The sequence below is a fragment of the Zea mays genome, chromosome 6, assembly GCF_902167145.1.
Source record: "Zea mays cultivar B73 chromosome 6, Zm-B73-REFERENCE-NAM-5.0, whole genome shotgun sequence".
Taxonomy (NCBI): Eukaryota; Viridiplantae; Streptophyta; class Magnoliopsida; order Poales; family Poaceae; genus Zea; species Zea mays.
The window spans coordinates 10,169,166-10,183,695 of NC_050101.1; the positions used below are offsets into that span (position 1 = coordinate 10,169,166).

General features: G+C 43.5%; 3 protein-coding genes across 4 annotated transcripts; 1 reads left to right on the forward strand and 2 right to left on the reverse strand.

Moving 5' to 3' along the window:
• The first annotated feature begins 493 nt into the window (after positions 1-493).
• Positions 494-7,292, forward strand: LOC100383432 (AP3-complex subunit beta-A). 2 transcript variants are annotated; one of them, NM_001351147.1, is made up of 11 exons: positions 494-893; positions 1,070-1,146; positions 1,292-1,538; positions 1,632-2,237; positions 3,094-3,267; positions 3,880-4,006; positions 4,084-4,193; positions 4,923-5,123; positions 5,189-6,153; positions 6,293-6,541; positions 6,634-7,292. In NM_001351147.1, the coding sequence occupies exons 1-11, from the start codon at positions 690-692 to the stop codon at positions 6,974-6,976; spliced, it is 3,303 nt and encodes a 1,100-aa protein (NP_001338076.1). In that variant the 5' UTR covers positions 494-689; the 3' UTR covers positions 6,977-7,292. The 2 variants fall into 2 exon arrangements, with proteins under 2 accessions (NP_001338076.1, NP_001169553.1); NM_001176082.1 differs by lacking the exons at positions 1,070-1,146; positions 1,292-1,538; positions 1,632-2,237 and having other exon boundaries at positions 6,634-7,124.
• A 2,025-nt stretch (positions 7,293-9,317) lies between these two features.
• LOC100216794 (40S ribosomal protein S13) lies at positions 9,318-11,186 on the reverse strand. Its single transcript, NM_001349860.1, has 5 exons — positions 11,043-11,186; positions 10,880-10,952; positions 10,646-10,784; positions 10,373-10,559; positions 9,318-9,554 (listed from the first exon to the last, which is right to left on the reverse strand). The coding sequence occupies exons 1-5, from the start codon at positions 11,063-11,065 to the stop codon at positions 9,521-9,523; spliced, it is 456 nt and encodes a 151-aa protein (NP_001336789.1). The 5' UTR covers positions 11,066-11,186; the 3' UTR covers positions 9,318-9,520.
• Positions 11,187-13,200: 2,014 nt separating this feature from the next.
• On the reverse strand, positions 13,201-13,978 carry LOC100282202 (Calmodulin). Its single transcript, NM_001351142.1, has one exon. The coding sequence runs from the start codon at positions 13,909-13,911 to the stop codon at positions 13,465-13,467; it is 447 nt and encodes a 148-aa protein (NP_001338071.1). The 5' UTR covers positions 13,912-13,978; the 3' UTR covers positions 13,201-13,464.
• Between the last annotated feature and the right edge of the window lie 552 nt (positions 13,979-14,530).

A 14,530-nucleotide genomic window follows, 5' to 3' on the forward strand; every position in this document is an offset into this window, starting at 1 on the left:
AGATTTTCAATGAGACCCCTCCCACAGTTATTGAATGCAAGGCAATGTTTAGGAAAGAATTTCTCCTGATGTGTCATCGAGTCAAGCCTTCTCTTAAAGAGAAAATTAGTAATTGGCTGCATAATTTAGATCTGTAACCCTTCTTCTTCTTCTTTTCCTTTCCTTTTCTTTTTATGTAATTTTCTTTTCTTGGCACTGTTTTTTTTTTTTGAGTCAATAAAATTACTGTAGATCCTCTCTACAGTACCTTCACTTAAAAAAACACATGCCCAGCTTTTGCTCTAAAGGATAGAAATACTCAGGACGGTGCCCCGTGTGAGTGGCGTGACAGTAGTAGCCTCGCTTACCTTTCACTTCGGTGCCGTTTGAGAGAGGGAATGTGGATTGGATTTGAGATGTACTAAGCTAGGAGGGCCCATTACCGGCCCAGAACCAGAAGCAACCAGAGCAGTAAAAAGGCTGAGACACACTGCAATTGTGGCCCACGCCTATCTGGTTCGCTACTCTTTTCTTCCTCTCCTCCGGCGGGCCCCGGCCCCAAACTAGCCAACGGCGGCGAGATCCAGATCCACCGCACCGGACCCGGACCCGCCCAACGACTCCGGCCACTTTTTACTTACTAGCCAGCGGCGGCGAAATCCAGATCTCCATAGCACCGGACCCGGACCCGCCCGCCCCGCTGGAACAGGATGTTCGGACTTCAGGCGAGCGGCGCGGCGGCCTCGTGGGTGGTGGGGCGGATGGGCACCGACGCGCATCTCTACGACGACCCCGACGACGCCTCCATCCCCGAGCTCCTCGACTCCCGCTTCGACGCCGACAAGGTCGACGCCCTCAAGCGCCTCCTCGCCCTCATCGCGCAGGGCGTCGACGTCGCGCACCTCTTCCCGCAGGTCACTCCCTTCTTGTTCCTCTTCTTCCTCTCTGATCCGTCATGTCCTCTCCTTAGCTATTCCTGCTGCCGCTGCTCTCCGCCCGGTGGGTGTTCACTCATCATCATCAACTCGCTCTGCCTCCCTCGCTGTTTCCCTTACTTTCTTCTGGACAAAACCACCACAATTGCGGGCAGGTTGTCAAGAATGTGGCGTCGCAGTCGCTCGAGGTCAAGAAGCTCGTCTACCTCTACCTCCTCCACTACGCCGACAAGTAAGCCAAGCCGCCAACTCTTCCATAATCATCGTGTCCTGTGCATGTGCTTGCTCAGTAGTCAGTACCACTCCTAACTAGCACTACAGTTCAGTGATTATACTAACTGATTTTCACGTCTTGAAAATCCCCTCGGTCACCTCAGGCGCCAAAACGAAGCCCTTCTTTCTATTAACATCTTCCAGAAGGATTTATCGGATATAAACCCACTGGTGAGGGCTTGGGCCTTGCGCACTATGGCTGGCATTAGACTACACGTTGTTGCTCCGCTTGTGTTGGTTGCTATCAAGAAATGTGCCAGGGATCCGTCTGCGTATGTAAGGAAATGTGCTGCCTACGCACTTTGTAAGCTGTGCGACTTGATTCCAGACGAAAATGCGGCTTTGGAGGAGGTTTTGTCTAGTATAACCCACACCTTCTTCTCTATGCAGCAACTCTGCATTCCATATACGTATCTCAAGCCTGCCCTGTTGATGTTGTTGCAGATCGTGGACACCTTGTTCAGCGACAATTCCCCTGGAGTAGTAGGAGCTGCCGCTGTTGCATTTAAGTCGGTCTGTCCAAGTTGTTTACCGTTAGTATCAAAACATTTCCGGAGGCTATGTGAGACCCTCCCTGATATCGAGGAATGGACTCAGATCGTCCTCATCGAGATCCTCTTGCGTTATGTAATAGCCAGACATGGGTTGGTCAAGGATTCTTTACTCTTTGCTTCAGATTTACCGACAGAGATTCATGGCGTTACAGATTCAGATGCTGTTGCTAGCGTGCCCACCCAATCTGATTCTATCGTCAATGGGGTTTCTGATACTATATCAAGCATCATGCTGTTCCGGCACTACATCGAACAATGCTCAGGTTCCTCTGATAGAGAAGGCAATAATTTAGAATTATCGTCTGTCACCGCAAACAACAACGATGATGTCACAATTCTTTTGAAATGTACATCACCTCTTCTATGGAGTCGAAATAGTGGAGTTGTACTTGCAGCAGCAAGTGTGCATTGGATCATGGCTCCTATTGGGGACATGAAGAAAATTGTTGGCCCAATTTTGTTTACTCTACGGTCATCTCCTGATGCAGCATATGTGGTACTTCTTAGATACTTACTCTTTGGTTTCATACTCTTGATTTCATCTATGCACAGATATGGTGCCAAGAATAACTGCTGGCGGAGTACTCGTACAATTTTCAGTGGCACATTCTATTAGTTCATTAATAGGACTTTGCTTTATTCAGATTAGTTAAATCTTGATCAAACCAATTCAATATGTCCTACTCTTGGTTTTGCATAACAAAGAACCTCGGTTCGAAGTCAACTTATGACCTTGTGCTTGAATTTCCCCCGAAGGGCTAAAGACTGCCTGTAATTTCTCCACGGTTTTATCTTTCGATGGTCACCTTCTGTTTCTGTTAAAAAGAATTGAGTTTGGCACAGACAACCAAATACAACTTTGCATTAGATGAAGATAGACAACCATTTTTTTTGCGAAAGGACCTCTAGCCTAGTGGTTAAGGACTTCCGAGTAGCATCTCTAAGTCCTGGGTTCGATTTCCCTCGGGGGCGAATTTTCAGGCTTGGTTAAAAAAATCTCCTCGCTGTGCCCCATCTGCTCTCGGGTTACGATGTCCTGTGCGCCACCCTCCGGTTGGGCCGTTGCAGAGTGGACAGTTGACGCCGGCCCGTTAGTGATGGGGGGCCAGGGTTCGGGGATTTTCTCGGCCGGGAACATTGTTTCGGTCTCTTCTTAATATAATACCGGGAGAGCGGTCTTTCCCTCCTCGGCCAAGTTTTTTTTTAAGATAGAAATTTTAAAATTGAGCTTGTCCATCGAATTCTCCCCTGAGGATTGAAAAAACAGGTTCTTTCTTGGTTGATACAAGAGTTTGTTTGTTTTTAATCATGCAATTTCTCACTTTGACTTGAGCTTTCCTATTATTTTGCAGATGCTTGGCAACATAGTAGTTTTTGTCAAGACAATGCCATCATTGTTTGCCCCGTTTTATGAGGACTTCTTTGTAAACACTTCAGATCCGTACCAGACGAGGGCTTTGAAGCTTGAAATACTGACCACTATTGCCACAGAGTCATCTATTCCGGCCATTTTTGAAGAATTTCAGGTAATTGCTTGTGGCTGCAATGGACATTATATCTGCTGAGTTCTTGGAAATTGCAATGTTCTATTAACGGCTTTTCCTTAAAAAGGTTGCATTAAGTTTTTAACATCTAACAAGAAATCTTAGCTAAATGTTTGCTAAATCTTGAGATCATGTATTGACATTATGGCATTGTGTCTATCTTAAGACATGTAATTTCACTTTGTCTAGTATTCATGCATGGTTCCAAAATTATTTGTTGCTATGTGTGCTTAATGCTGATTTTTTTTTAAATTTATTCTCAAGGATTATTCAGGAACAGCTCCTCCTTGCCTAGAATCAAATGACAACTTATAGTTAGGGGTGGTGATGGGCTCTCAATTTTACACTATAAAATTTAAGGATCGGACTTTATTTCTATTCATTTTTGAACTAAAATTAATTTAGGGCTCGAACAAATTATGAAGAAACATTTGGATCGTGATCCATTACCATCCCTACTTATAGTCAAATTAACAAGAGCTAAGTATTATTGTCCATCTTAAATTTGATGAAGAATTTCAATTTCGGAGAAAAGTGACTACTTATTTGTCATTTTGTTAATTCATGTTTGTGGCACTGTTCTCTTGCTGCCAGGATTACATTAAAGATCCAGATAGGAAATTTGTAGCAGATACCGTTGCGGCTATTGCATTGTGTGCCCAGAAACTTCCCTCTATTGCCACTTCTTGCCTCGAGGGACTTTTGGCACTTGTATTTTATGGTAATAGCCTTCATGTATGCACATTTTGTGTAAATCATTTTTCTTGGAATTAATATTTTATCTTGGTCACATTACAGAATCTTTTATTAGTAACTCAGTTCACTTAGATGGAGAAGATGCTGTTTTGGTTCAAGCAATCTTGTCAATCAAAGCAATAGTGAAAATGGATCCAGTATCCCACGAAAAGGTACTAGTTAGTCTTGTATATATGAAGACTCGAATCTTGTTATCTGCTACTTGTTTTTCTTCATCAAAACAGTACTTTTCACATGCCAGCTAAACCCAAGTTTGACCCAGGCTGTTGGTTCTTTTTGCTTTTCGTTTTAAACTCTTAGGAAACAATGTGTCCGATCTGATTCTTCCTGCATGAGAGCTTATCTGGCCTCTTGACTATTTGAATGTACCATCCATCATTAGGACTTGGGAATTTACCCCTCCCATGTCCATTTGACTCCTGCATTTTAGCTCTCTTTTTCATGCTCATCCAGTAAAACATCCTAAGAGGTGTATCTCATCTTGGTTATATGGTACAGCTGATGCTTCAGTTCTCAGATCACCTTGTGTGAACAAAAATTCAACAACTGCTTTTAGCTATAGTCATCTGTTGGTGATAGTCAATAACTAACCTACTCAAGTGTGAAGGACCTGTAAATGTCAAAACTCAAAACATCATAATTAAAATGCTGTTATTTTTTGTATCATTTTTACAGGTATGTTGTAATGTTCAATCATGCATTAGAGCTGTATGCAAGAATATATGCACTATATAAATTACGCTATCTGCTATTGTTTTGATGCATTTCTTCCTACTTGTCAATTGATCTGGTACCCTCACTGATTATTTTACAGAAGACATCCATTTCTCTTTCTTCTTGATGCTGTGACCTTGCATCTTCATTAAACTATTTCTGTGCAGGTAATTGTCCGCTTGGTTCGTGGTTTGGACAAACTCAAGGAACCTGCAGCACGATCCTTGATCATTTGGATGTTTGGAGAGTATAGCTTCATGGGGGATCTCACTACAAAGATTGTTCCTCCTGTTCTCAAGTATCTTGCGTGGTCCTTCGTTGCTGAAGTGGTGGAAACAAAGCTTCAAATCCTAAATTCTTCTGCCAAGGTATATCCTAAATTAGCGTTCCAATATCTTATCTGGAGATTGGTAATAGCTTTATTTTTTGTCAGGTTATAATGCGTTGTACAGAAGAAGACATGGAAGAATTCAAAAGCATAGTTGCATATGTCATTGAGTTGGCTACGTGTGACTTGAATTATGATGTTCGTGATCGTGCTCGTTTACTATCAAGACTCTTGCCGTGCTACATGACTCACCAAGGGTCCTCACATCAACCTCAGAATGGTGATATCTATAAAGAGCTAGCCAATCATATATTTAATGGGAAGTTGCAGCCAACATCTCATCCAGCAAGCAACTATCGCATATATCTTCCAGGTTCACTTTCGCAGGTTGTTCTTCATGCAGCCCCTGGTTATGCACCACTTCCAAAGCCTCAAAGTATGGAATTAAACCATAATGTCACGGCAGCAATTAGAGGCAAGGCCAAACTTTCTGGAAGTGACTCCGATGCTGAATCTGGATCTTCAACATATGAGAGCAGCTCTGTTTATGATTCGGAGAGTGAAGGTGCTGGCCTATCGGACAGGGATACTGTTGAATCCCATCAGGCTCAAGAAGATAACCAGGATGCTCCACTGGTACAGATATATGATGCTAGTATACAGCAAGGCCAGGCAGGTCAAAATACTGAGGAAAATTTGGCAGATCTTATCAGTACCGATTTGACTGAGTTGATGTCTAAGTCAGCCTTGGAATCATGGCTTGATGAGGCTCCTGCTGAGCCAGTTGTTCAGAATTTGACACAGACATCGTCTGCCAGAGTTTCTTTTACAAACCGCAACTTTGAGCGAAAACCTAAACTGCACACATTGTTAGACCCATCTGGCAGTAATGGATTAAGCGTTCTATATGCCTTCTCGCCTGAGGTTTCACCCAGATCACGTTTGCTAGTATGTGTAGACCTATATTTTGAGAATGTCACTACACAGCAGCTAACAGATATAACCATTGAATCTGAAGAGGCTTCTAGCAGTGTGGATTTTATAGACCAAACATCAGAAGGATATTCGGGGTATGTATTATCTTCATCTGTATTTTAGTTACTTCTGTGACAACATTTATACACGCAGATGCTTATGATGCAATTGTTCTGTTGGTTCATTTATCGCTATTGGATTGTCCGCCCATGTATGATAAATTATTTTTTACAGTGTCCCTACTATCGTTCCTGTGGAAGGGATACATTCGTTGGCCCCACAACAAATGGCAAAGTTGGTTCTTCAGGTCCATTTTCATCACCATATCTTGCCTCTAAAGCTGTCTGTGTTTTGCAATGGGAAAAGACATCCAGCAAAACTTCATCCTGACATTGCTTATTTCGTTCGTCCACTACCCATGGACCTAAATACTTTCCTATGCAAGGAAAACCAATTGAGGGGAATGTTTGAGTATGCGAGGAGGTCAGTTAACTTCAACATTGTTCGATTCCAAATTAGGTTCCCAAATCTGTCGACGATATGGATTAGAACTAATCTGGTGAACATTGCTACAGGTGCGCTTTCAAAGATCATCTTCAGAAGCTAGGTCACGAGGACAGTGCAGAGCACATCGATAAGAACCTTCAGGTGGCCCAGAGTGTTGCTTCAAAAATACTGAGCAATGCTAATATTCACCTTGTCTCAATGGATATGCCAGTAACCTTCAGTGTCGATGACGCCTCTGGCTTGTGTTGGAGATTCAGCGGTGAAATCCTGAGCACTTCAAAACCTTGCCTGATTACCATCCTGGCGGAAGGGCGTGCCTCTGGTCCGCTGGACCTTGCTGTGAAGGTGAATTCTGAAGATACGGTGTTCGCCCTGAATCTCCTGAACAGAGTTGTGGCGATCATAGATTGAGGTGAGCATGAAATTGTACATTATCAACAAATAGAAGAGGTATTTGGCAAGCGCGTGACTATTTGTAAGAAAGTCTTGTTGAATAATAGCATCTCCAATAGCTCTAAAAAAAGAATTGTGAAATGATTGAGTTTTACAGCTTGATGTGAAAAAAGTGAGTATAATGGTTGTGTACTAAGAATACCAGAGAAAATCGAAGAGATGGGTGTAGTCTTTGGATCGGTGGATCGTCGACATTGGTGGCATACATAAGGAAGTTTGGGTTGAATGGATTTAATAACATACGTCTTGTATGTGGTTGATATTTTGATGCAAAAAAGATCAGGGATTACATGTCCAGATAATGTCTAAGCTAGCGAGCAAGAGTCAGGGTGCGTTTGATTCTGCATTTTGATGTTCTAGAGGGCACTTAGTATCATTCAAGTGTGTGTCTTCTTTGGATGCTGACAGTGACTCATAAGCGCGCCACAGGCCCATGTATAGGTGTACATTCGGGCCGGGCGCCGCCTGGCCCAAGCCCGAAAAGGCCCGTATTGTTTGAATTTTGGGCTGGCCCGGCTCGTTTGAATTTCGGGTCGTGCCAGGCCGGCCCATGGGCCTCGCCCTCGGCCCACGGCCCGGCCCGTAATTGCTTAAACGTGTCGGGCTTATTTCGGGCGGCCCGAAATTATAAAAGCCTGAAATTCAATTTTTGGCCCGAAATTCACATTAGGGCCCGAAATTCAATTTTTGGCCCGAAATTCACATTAGAGCCCGAAATTCAAAAAAAAAATAATAAAACAAATAAAAGATAAGACAAATAAATTTGAAAAAAAATCAAACTTAATATTTGTATTAAAGTTACCACAGCTATGCAATGACTACCTCGTTTATAAATCATTTTGTTAGAAGAAAAAAGAGTATAATCAGCTCTATACAAAGTTCGTAAGTTCAGTTTATTGTTTAATGTTCATAACAAAAGTTAAATTACATCACACACTCTAATTCAAAGATAAAAAAAACATCTAACTAGCATTATCTCTAGCTTTGTGTTCTTTATCAAGTATATGAAAGTGTGGAATGAAGTGTGTTTTAATAAATATATGAGCCTTTTCGTGCCTCTATATGGGTCTTTTCGTGCCTGCCTTAAATGGGCCGTGCTCGTGCCCGCCCATGGGCCGTGACCTCGGCCCAAACCCGGCCCGATATAACGGGCCGTACCGGCCCGGCACTAAATTATTTCGGGCCGTGTCGTGCCTGGGCCGTGCTTTTTTTCCGTGCTTCGGGCCGGCCCATCAGACCCGGTCCAAATGTACACCTATAGGCCCATGAAGGCCTATAAATGAGACCATTTTTCTTGCAAATATCGCACTTAGTAGGTCTGTCATGCGTGTGGGGAAAACCGTTTGCTTCACCCGCCTCGACTAACGGTCAATGCATCAAACCGAGCCATGCCACATGACTCTTAAATTTCAAAAAAGGTCATGTGACTCTTCGATGATGTGCTTCGCCCGCCTTCATTGAATTTACCTTTCTATCTATGTGTGCAATTTCTCTTCTCTTTGTTCTTTAATTTATAACACTCGGTTATAAAATAATTATCTTTCTTACAACATTTTTAGAATTTATCTCTCTTGCTCTGAGATTTTGAACGACCTTTGTAACCATTAAAACATTTGCCTCTCTTATTATTGTTCGATTCATTTTTTCTCCTCCCACGAACAGATAACACTTCATTGAAAACAGAACCTTCAAAAGATATCATCTGTTTCATTTGTTTTTGGTGTGCAAAGCCTCAAAAAGCTCATCCAATGTTAAAATATCATAACTATATAATAATGCATCTCCGAATATTGAGAGAAAAAACTAAGCAAAGATCACAAAAGAATAAGACTCAAATCCTCATCATCATAATCTACTATTATAACATGTAAAATATGAAACAATCTCCTTAAAGGTCGAAACGAAAGGTGGTTAAGGACACAGCCACCCTCTTGAAACTTGTGTGTATAACCTCTTTTTCATGTGCATTTTGCTTGTCAAATCTTTAGACATGCAAATCGACTCTAGCTTCAGTCATAAAGTTCTCTTATAGATAATCTTGTAAAATATTATTTGAAATATGCCATCGAATTTGGGTCAAGGTCTTACGAGTTGGTATTTTTACTCATCTCAACGGTATTTGAATCTTATTAAACGAATTATTAAAAGCATCATCGACTTGACTTTAACATGCGTAAAAATTACCATTATCTTGATTGCCAGAGTGAACCTTGTGTCGCGGTTCATCGACGTTGAGAGAAAATATGGTGATAACTAGAAGAAAAATATAATCTACAGGAATTTATGATGGTGGAGGAAACGCTCGACAAAACATGGATGCATGTTACGTTTAACAGACAGAATTGCGAAACCAAAAATGGTTTATGGGATTCTCCAAGTAAACATAGAAAAAGTTGAGGTTCCTTGTCCATCTAACCAGCTCCAGACATAACAAGAATTACATAAATTCATATCTAGAACAAGCTCATAGGTGCTAAAGACCAAGCCATCAGAGGATATCACTTAGGCCACCAGAGTGCTCGCCGTGGTTGACTCGCTGCACAAAAAACAAGTAAAACAGGTTCAGCAATGTGCAAGAAGCTTCAAAACAAGGAGTTCAAATATATAACAACAAATAGATGACAAATGATGTGCAGTAGGTGCTAGGGTTTAGGGTCAACTGAATTGATCTTATGGACAAAGTTCAGCCTATAACGTACTAACAGTTTCGATGAAGAAAACATTCGCTGGTCAGCAAATTAGCTAGAGTGAAACTTAATGAAACTCTTAGTTTTAAGGTTTGCCGTAAAAATAATTCTGCAAATTCACTAATTTTTGTATTCAATTCGCCACATGCACATGAACTCGACTAATGATTTAAGTGTAAAACTAGCCCTCCTCGACATCAACTACATTCAATGGAAACAAGGACACTCGCTGCCACCAGCAGTATTTGAAACAAAGTCAAGTTCAGCTTTGTCAGTGTTCAGTATTCAGAATGAACACCCCATTATCAGCATACCAGTGTTATAAACATCAAAATAGTGCCATTCCCACTAACACACACCCACACTAAACATGCCTACACAAAGACTACCATCTCAAATTGAAGTGTAACAAAAACGCAAGCCTAAACCTTCAACCTGAATATATAACAGCCAATAATGTTTATTTAATTTCAACTGATTAGACTACGAGCATAGCATCTACACACACCACTAACTGATCTAAGACAGCTCCTAAGCTGCAATTGGCACATATGGGCTCTCACAGAAAAAAACATCACTTAGATAGCTATCAATTCACAAATCCATGGTTCAGGCAATCAGGCACTGCTAGCAAGAGCAGGCAAGGAATGGGATCTGGTTGACTTACTACTTCCAGGTGGGTGGGAGCTTCTTGGTACGCTTGTAGTAGCGGGCAAGGCGGTGGATCCTGCTCTCAACAAGAATGAGTCTGAATTTGGAGTCCTTGTCCTTCCTGTTCCTCTCCAGATGCTTCCTAATCGCCACGGCCTTCTTAATGAGGAAGTAGAGATCCTCCGGGATCTCCGGCGCCAACCCTACAAGCGCACATCCGATAGAATCAACACACCACACTTCGGACGCCACACACAGGAATCGAACAGCAGGGTCACAAGTTTCTCACCATGGGCCTTGAGGATGCGGAGGATCTTGCTACCAGTCACGCTCTTGACAAGCGGGATGCCGTGCTGGTCACGGAGCAGAACACCAATCTGCGACGGCATCTGGCCCTTCTTCGCAGCCTTGGTAATCATCTCCTCCACCTGCCGATCCATACCATGCGAGCGCGTCAATCGACAACCTGCATCGCCTAAATCGAAACACTGAGGAATGTGGGAGTGGTGGTTAAACAACTCACCTCGGTGGTAGCTGTCTTGAGCCAGATCGGAGGAGTCCTCTTGTACGGCAGCGCCGATGAAGAGATACCCTTCCTGCAGCACGGAGACCCGGACCCGCCATTAGAACACACGGAATTCACAGCCGCTCTATATGTGGGGAGGGGGTGAGGAAGAGAGGCTTACCCGCGGCTGTGCATACGCCCCATGGCGGTGGCTTGGTGTCTACCTCAGGCGACGGCAGGGCGGTGGCTCGCTGCAGCGGCGGCGACGGTGGCGCGAGGGCAATAGGATGCGCGAGCGGCGTTAGCAGAGAGGTGCCGGTAGGGTTTGGGGGCGCTACTTTATACTGAACGGCGACGCTGAGGGTTTCCGCTGGGGCTGCGCCGTTTAGATATGGGCCGTTGGTTGGGCTACGCCCTTGCGCTCGGGACGTTACGGCCCAGTATGCGTCATCTGAAGCCTTCTGTGATGGAATTTCTTTCTTCTGTGTTTTTTTTCCCGAAAATCTTTCTTTTGCTTTCTGTGTTTGTGTTGTATAAAATAAAACATTAGAAATTGTCTTGGTTCTGCTTACAGGCTTGTAGAAGTACTTGTTATTATCTGATATGGTTTGGAAATGTTTTTTTTTGAACCAGAACTTGCAAAAAAAAATGTCGATCAAACATTATTATTTCTCAGCTGATATGCCTCGTATCAGCACGTGTTTATTTCAGTTCTGACGGCGCTGGTTTGGAACAAAAAATCGAAATGGGGAAAGGAAGAAAACGCGAGGCTCGCCAGTCGGCTCGAGCTCGCTTAGGCTCGAAGACGAAACTAAGTCGACACTTCTTTGACATCAATAAGTCGGTAAAAAAGCATCTCGTTCGATCGCCATACAATTAAACTACTAAAAAACATATCCCTTCGCTACAAATTGTTGGGCCGTCTTTGATGAATCACATAAAATAGGAGATGCAACACTTTAGATGCCATTGTTTTTGTAGAATGAAGTTTGAAATAGGTAATGCATGTTAAGTGCCCGCAATTGCAACAATGAACCAAAAATTAACCATGCTGATCCCCACAATTTCCGCCGTTGGTAATTAACTAGTGTTATGTCAAGGGATCAGAGTAAATGTCAAGGGATCAGAGTAAATGTCAAGGGATCAGTCATAGGACATGAATGTCTTGTTTCAATTGAAGGTAACGGTGGAGAGGTCGGAAAACTAAACAAACGATGGGACTTTTGAAGGCAGCAGCAGTATGAGACCAAATCAATTATAACTGCAGTTTAGAAACTCCTATATATTTGATATGGTTACTGATGACTGTCATCATTTGCCATCAGAATGATAGATTATCTAGAGGGCATCTTACAAGTAAAATGAGATCGTATTATCAACAACACAGACTTCAAGGCCTGGTTTTAACTTGTAAGTGAAGGTGAATGAGGACATCAGTAATCAGTGTGGTGCTTCACGACAACCTTAACAACCAGGAAAGGCTTTAAGGGAAGATGCATCATGCATATGACACAACTTCCAGCCAGGCAGTTGCTATTCATGTTCTGGAACAGAGGATCTTAACGACAATAGTGGCAAGGGAGCAAGTCTTATTATCAGAAGGCTGCCTTCTCCATATATAAATTATGAAGTTAAAAAAAGATACTATTCTATAACAGCATATAGCTGTTACCCAATGATGTTTCAATACAAACATGGAGAATGTGAATAGAGCTAATGGTGGAAGATTTCAGATACTGTTCATGGTAAGTTGGTAACCTTGACACACAAAAAACCTTTTGAGCAAAAAACTGAAAGGTGTTATGTCCATTAGCCAATTCAAGTGTATATGGAAATCTCAGCTTATCAGCAACATGCACTAAAAAGGAACAAATTACTAGTAATGGTTCTTTTTATGTACCAGAATTACCAGTAACAGTGACATGGTTAAAAAAAGAAGAAATTTGAAAACCAGCCATACCCATTTAGTGTGAAATATGAATATGGCTACGTTAGCTACAATATGATAGGGCTAGCCTCATCCATTTGATAAGTGAGTTCAGTGAAATAAGGAACAACCCAATGGGACTGCTAGACAATGGAACAAATCGATTGGCTAAACCACAGATTCAAAATTGCTATTATCACAAGTGACTGCATGAAGGCAGCGGTTTGGAAAATCCCATCCCATTACTTGGAATTGAAAGAGTGGCAATGAACACGAGTATAAGCAGGCAACATTAAAAGTTCTACAGCAGGCCAATGACATTTCCAGATTCCATAAAAGAACCATAAGCAGTGAAGAGGAAGCAGATCCACACTTTACATTGCAGTAGTAATAGTAGTACATTACAGGTAGCTAAGCAAAAGCAACATCACTAGCCAGATCCATTAATTAATCGATCCATTGTTTGGGCGATAATCACACACACTCACACACCAACCATTATGTGTTTATCCAGACCCTAGGTTGCAGTCCCGGAACGAAGAGGCCAAACTGAATTCAAATGAGCTAGCGGGTAAACAAAATGAAATCACGGCGGACGGGAGACGAAGTCATTACAGACGAAGAGCGCGGGGGTGGTGGATCGGCGAATCGGAGACTCGAGGGAGAAGGGACGGGATCATTTGGCGACGATGCGGAGGATGAAGTCGTCGTAGCGGATGGTGCCGTCGGGCGCGACGTCGACCTCGCGGATCCACTCGTCGAACTCGTGGGCCTCGAGCTTCTCGCCGATGGAGGTGAGGACGTGGCGGAGGTCGGCGACGGCGACGGTGCCGGAGCCGTCCTTGTCGAGGACGCGGAAGGCGTCGCGGAGCGGGCGGTCGAAGGGCTCGGGCTTGAGGTGGGCGCGCATGAGGTCGAGAAAGCGCGGGAAGTCGAAGGGTGCGGTGAGCTTCTCCTGCGCCGCGATGTCCCGGAGCTGCGCCTGCGTGGGGTTCCCGCCGAGGGAGCGCATGAGGACGCCCAGCTCCGAGGGCGCGATGCGGCCGTCCCCGTCCGTGTCGAACAGCGAGAAGGCCTCCCGCATCGAGGCGATCTGGTCCTCCGTCAGGTCCTTGCCGCCCATGGCCGCCGCCGGCGTCGTGGGATTTGGGCGGGGATCGGAGATCTCGCGCGGTGTGGGTAGCCGGGAAAGAGTCGTGCGGGCGACTGGCTGCTATGGGTGGTGTGGTGGTGGGTGGCTGGCTGGCTGGCCGGTAGGACTGGGCGTTCGGGTTTACCCGAAATTTCGGGTCGGGTTTTTTTGGGTTTTTTATATTTCGGGTTTCCAACAATAGAACCCAAACTCGTACCTAAACTTTCGGGTACCCGTAATTTCGGGTACCCACAATTTCGGATTTGGTTTGGGTAAAATTCGGGTACCCGCTATTATAAATCATACACAAGAGTACAAGACATCTATATGACAATGAAATCATAAAATACTAGAGTTTAATAACTTGCACAAGTCCACAACGCACACAAAAAAACTGAGACAAAGTACTATTGTTACATAAATTTTAACTAAGATCCACGGAAGGTAATCATTAAGTAAACTGCTACTGTTCCAAAGTAACGCAACGCAACAGAAATTAAACTCCAACAACTTTGTGCTAACAGCCAACACCCAACAGTTCATATGGCCAGCAACAGCCAACAACTCAACGAAGATCCACGGAAGCCAGCAACTAGCACGAACGCCAGTC

Coding starts and splice junctions, on each gene's coding strand:
- LOC100383432 (NM_001351147.1), top strand. CDS start 690: ATGTTCGGACTTCAGGCGAGCGGCGCGGCGGCCTCGTGGGTGGTGGGG. Junction 1,539..1,631: donor AAAATGCGGCTTTGGAGGAG/GTTTTGTCTAGT, acceptor ATGTTGTTGCAG/ATCGTGGACACCTTGTTCAG. Junction 6,542..6,633: donor ATGTTTGAGTATGCGAGGAG/GTCAGTTAACTT, acceptor ACATTGCTACAG/GTGCGCTTTCAAAGATCATC.
- LOC100216794 (NM_001349860.1), bottom strand. CDS start 11,065: ATGGGGCGTATGCACAGCCGCGG. Junction 10,785..10,879: donor TCAAGACAGCTACCACCGAG/GTGAGTTGTTTA, acceptor ATGGATCGGCAG/GTGGAGGAGATGATTACCAA. Junction 10,560..10,645: donor CCGCATCCTCAAGGCCCATG/GTGAGAAACTTG, acceptor GTGCGCTTGTAG/GGTTGGCGCCGGAGATCCCG.
- LOC100282202 (NM_001351142.1), bottom strand. CDS start 13,911: ATGGGCGGCAAGGACCTGACGGAGGACCAGATCGCCTCGATGCGGGAG.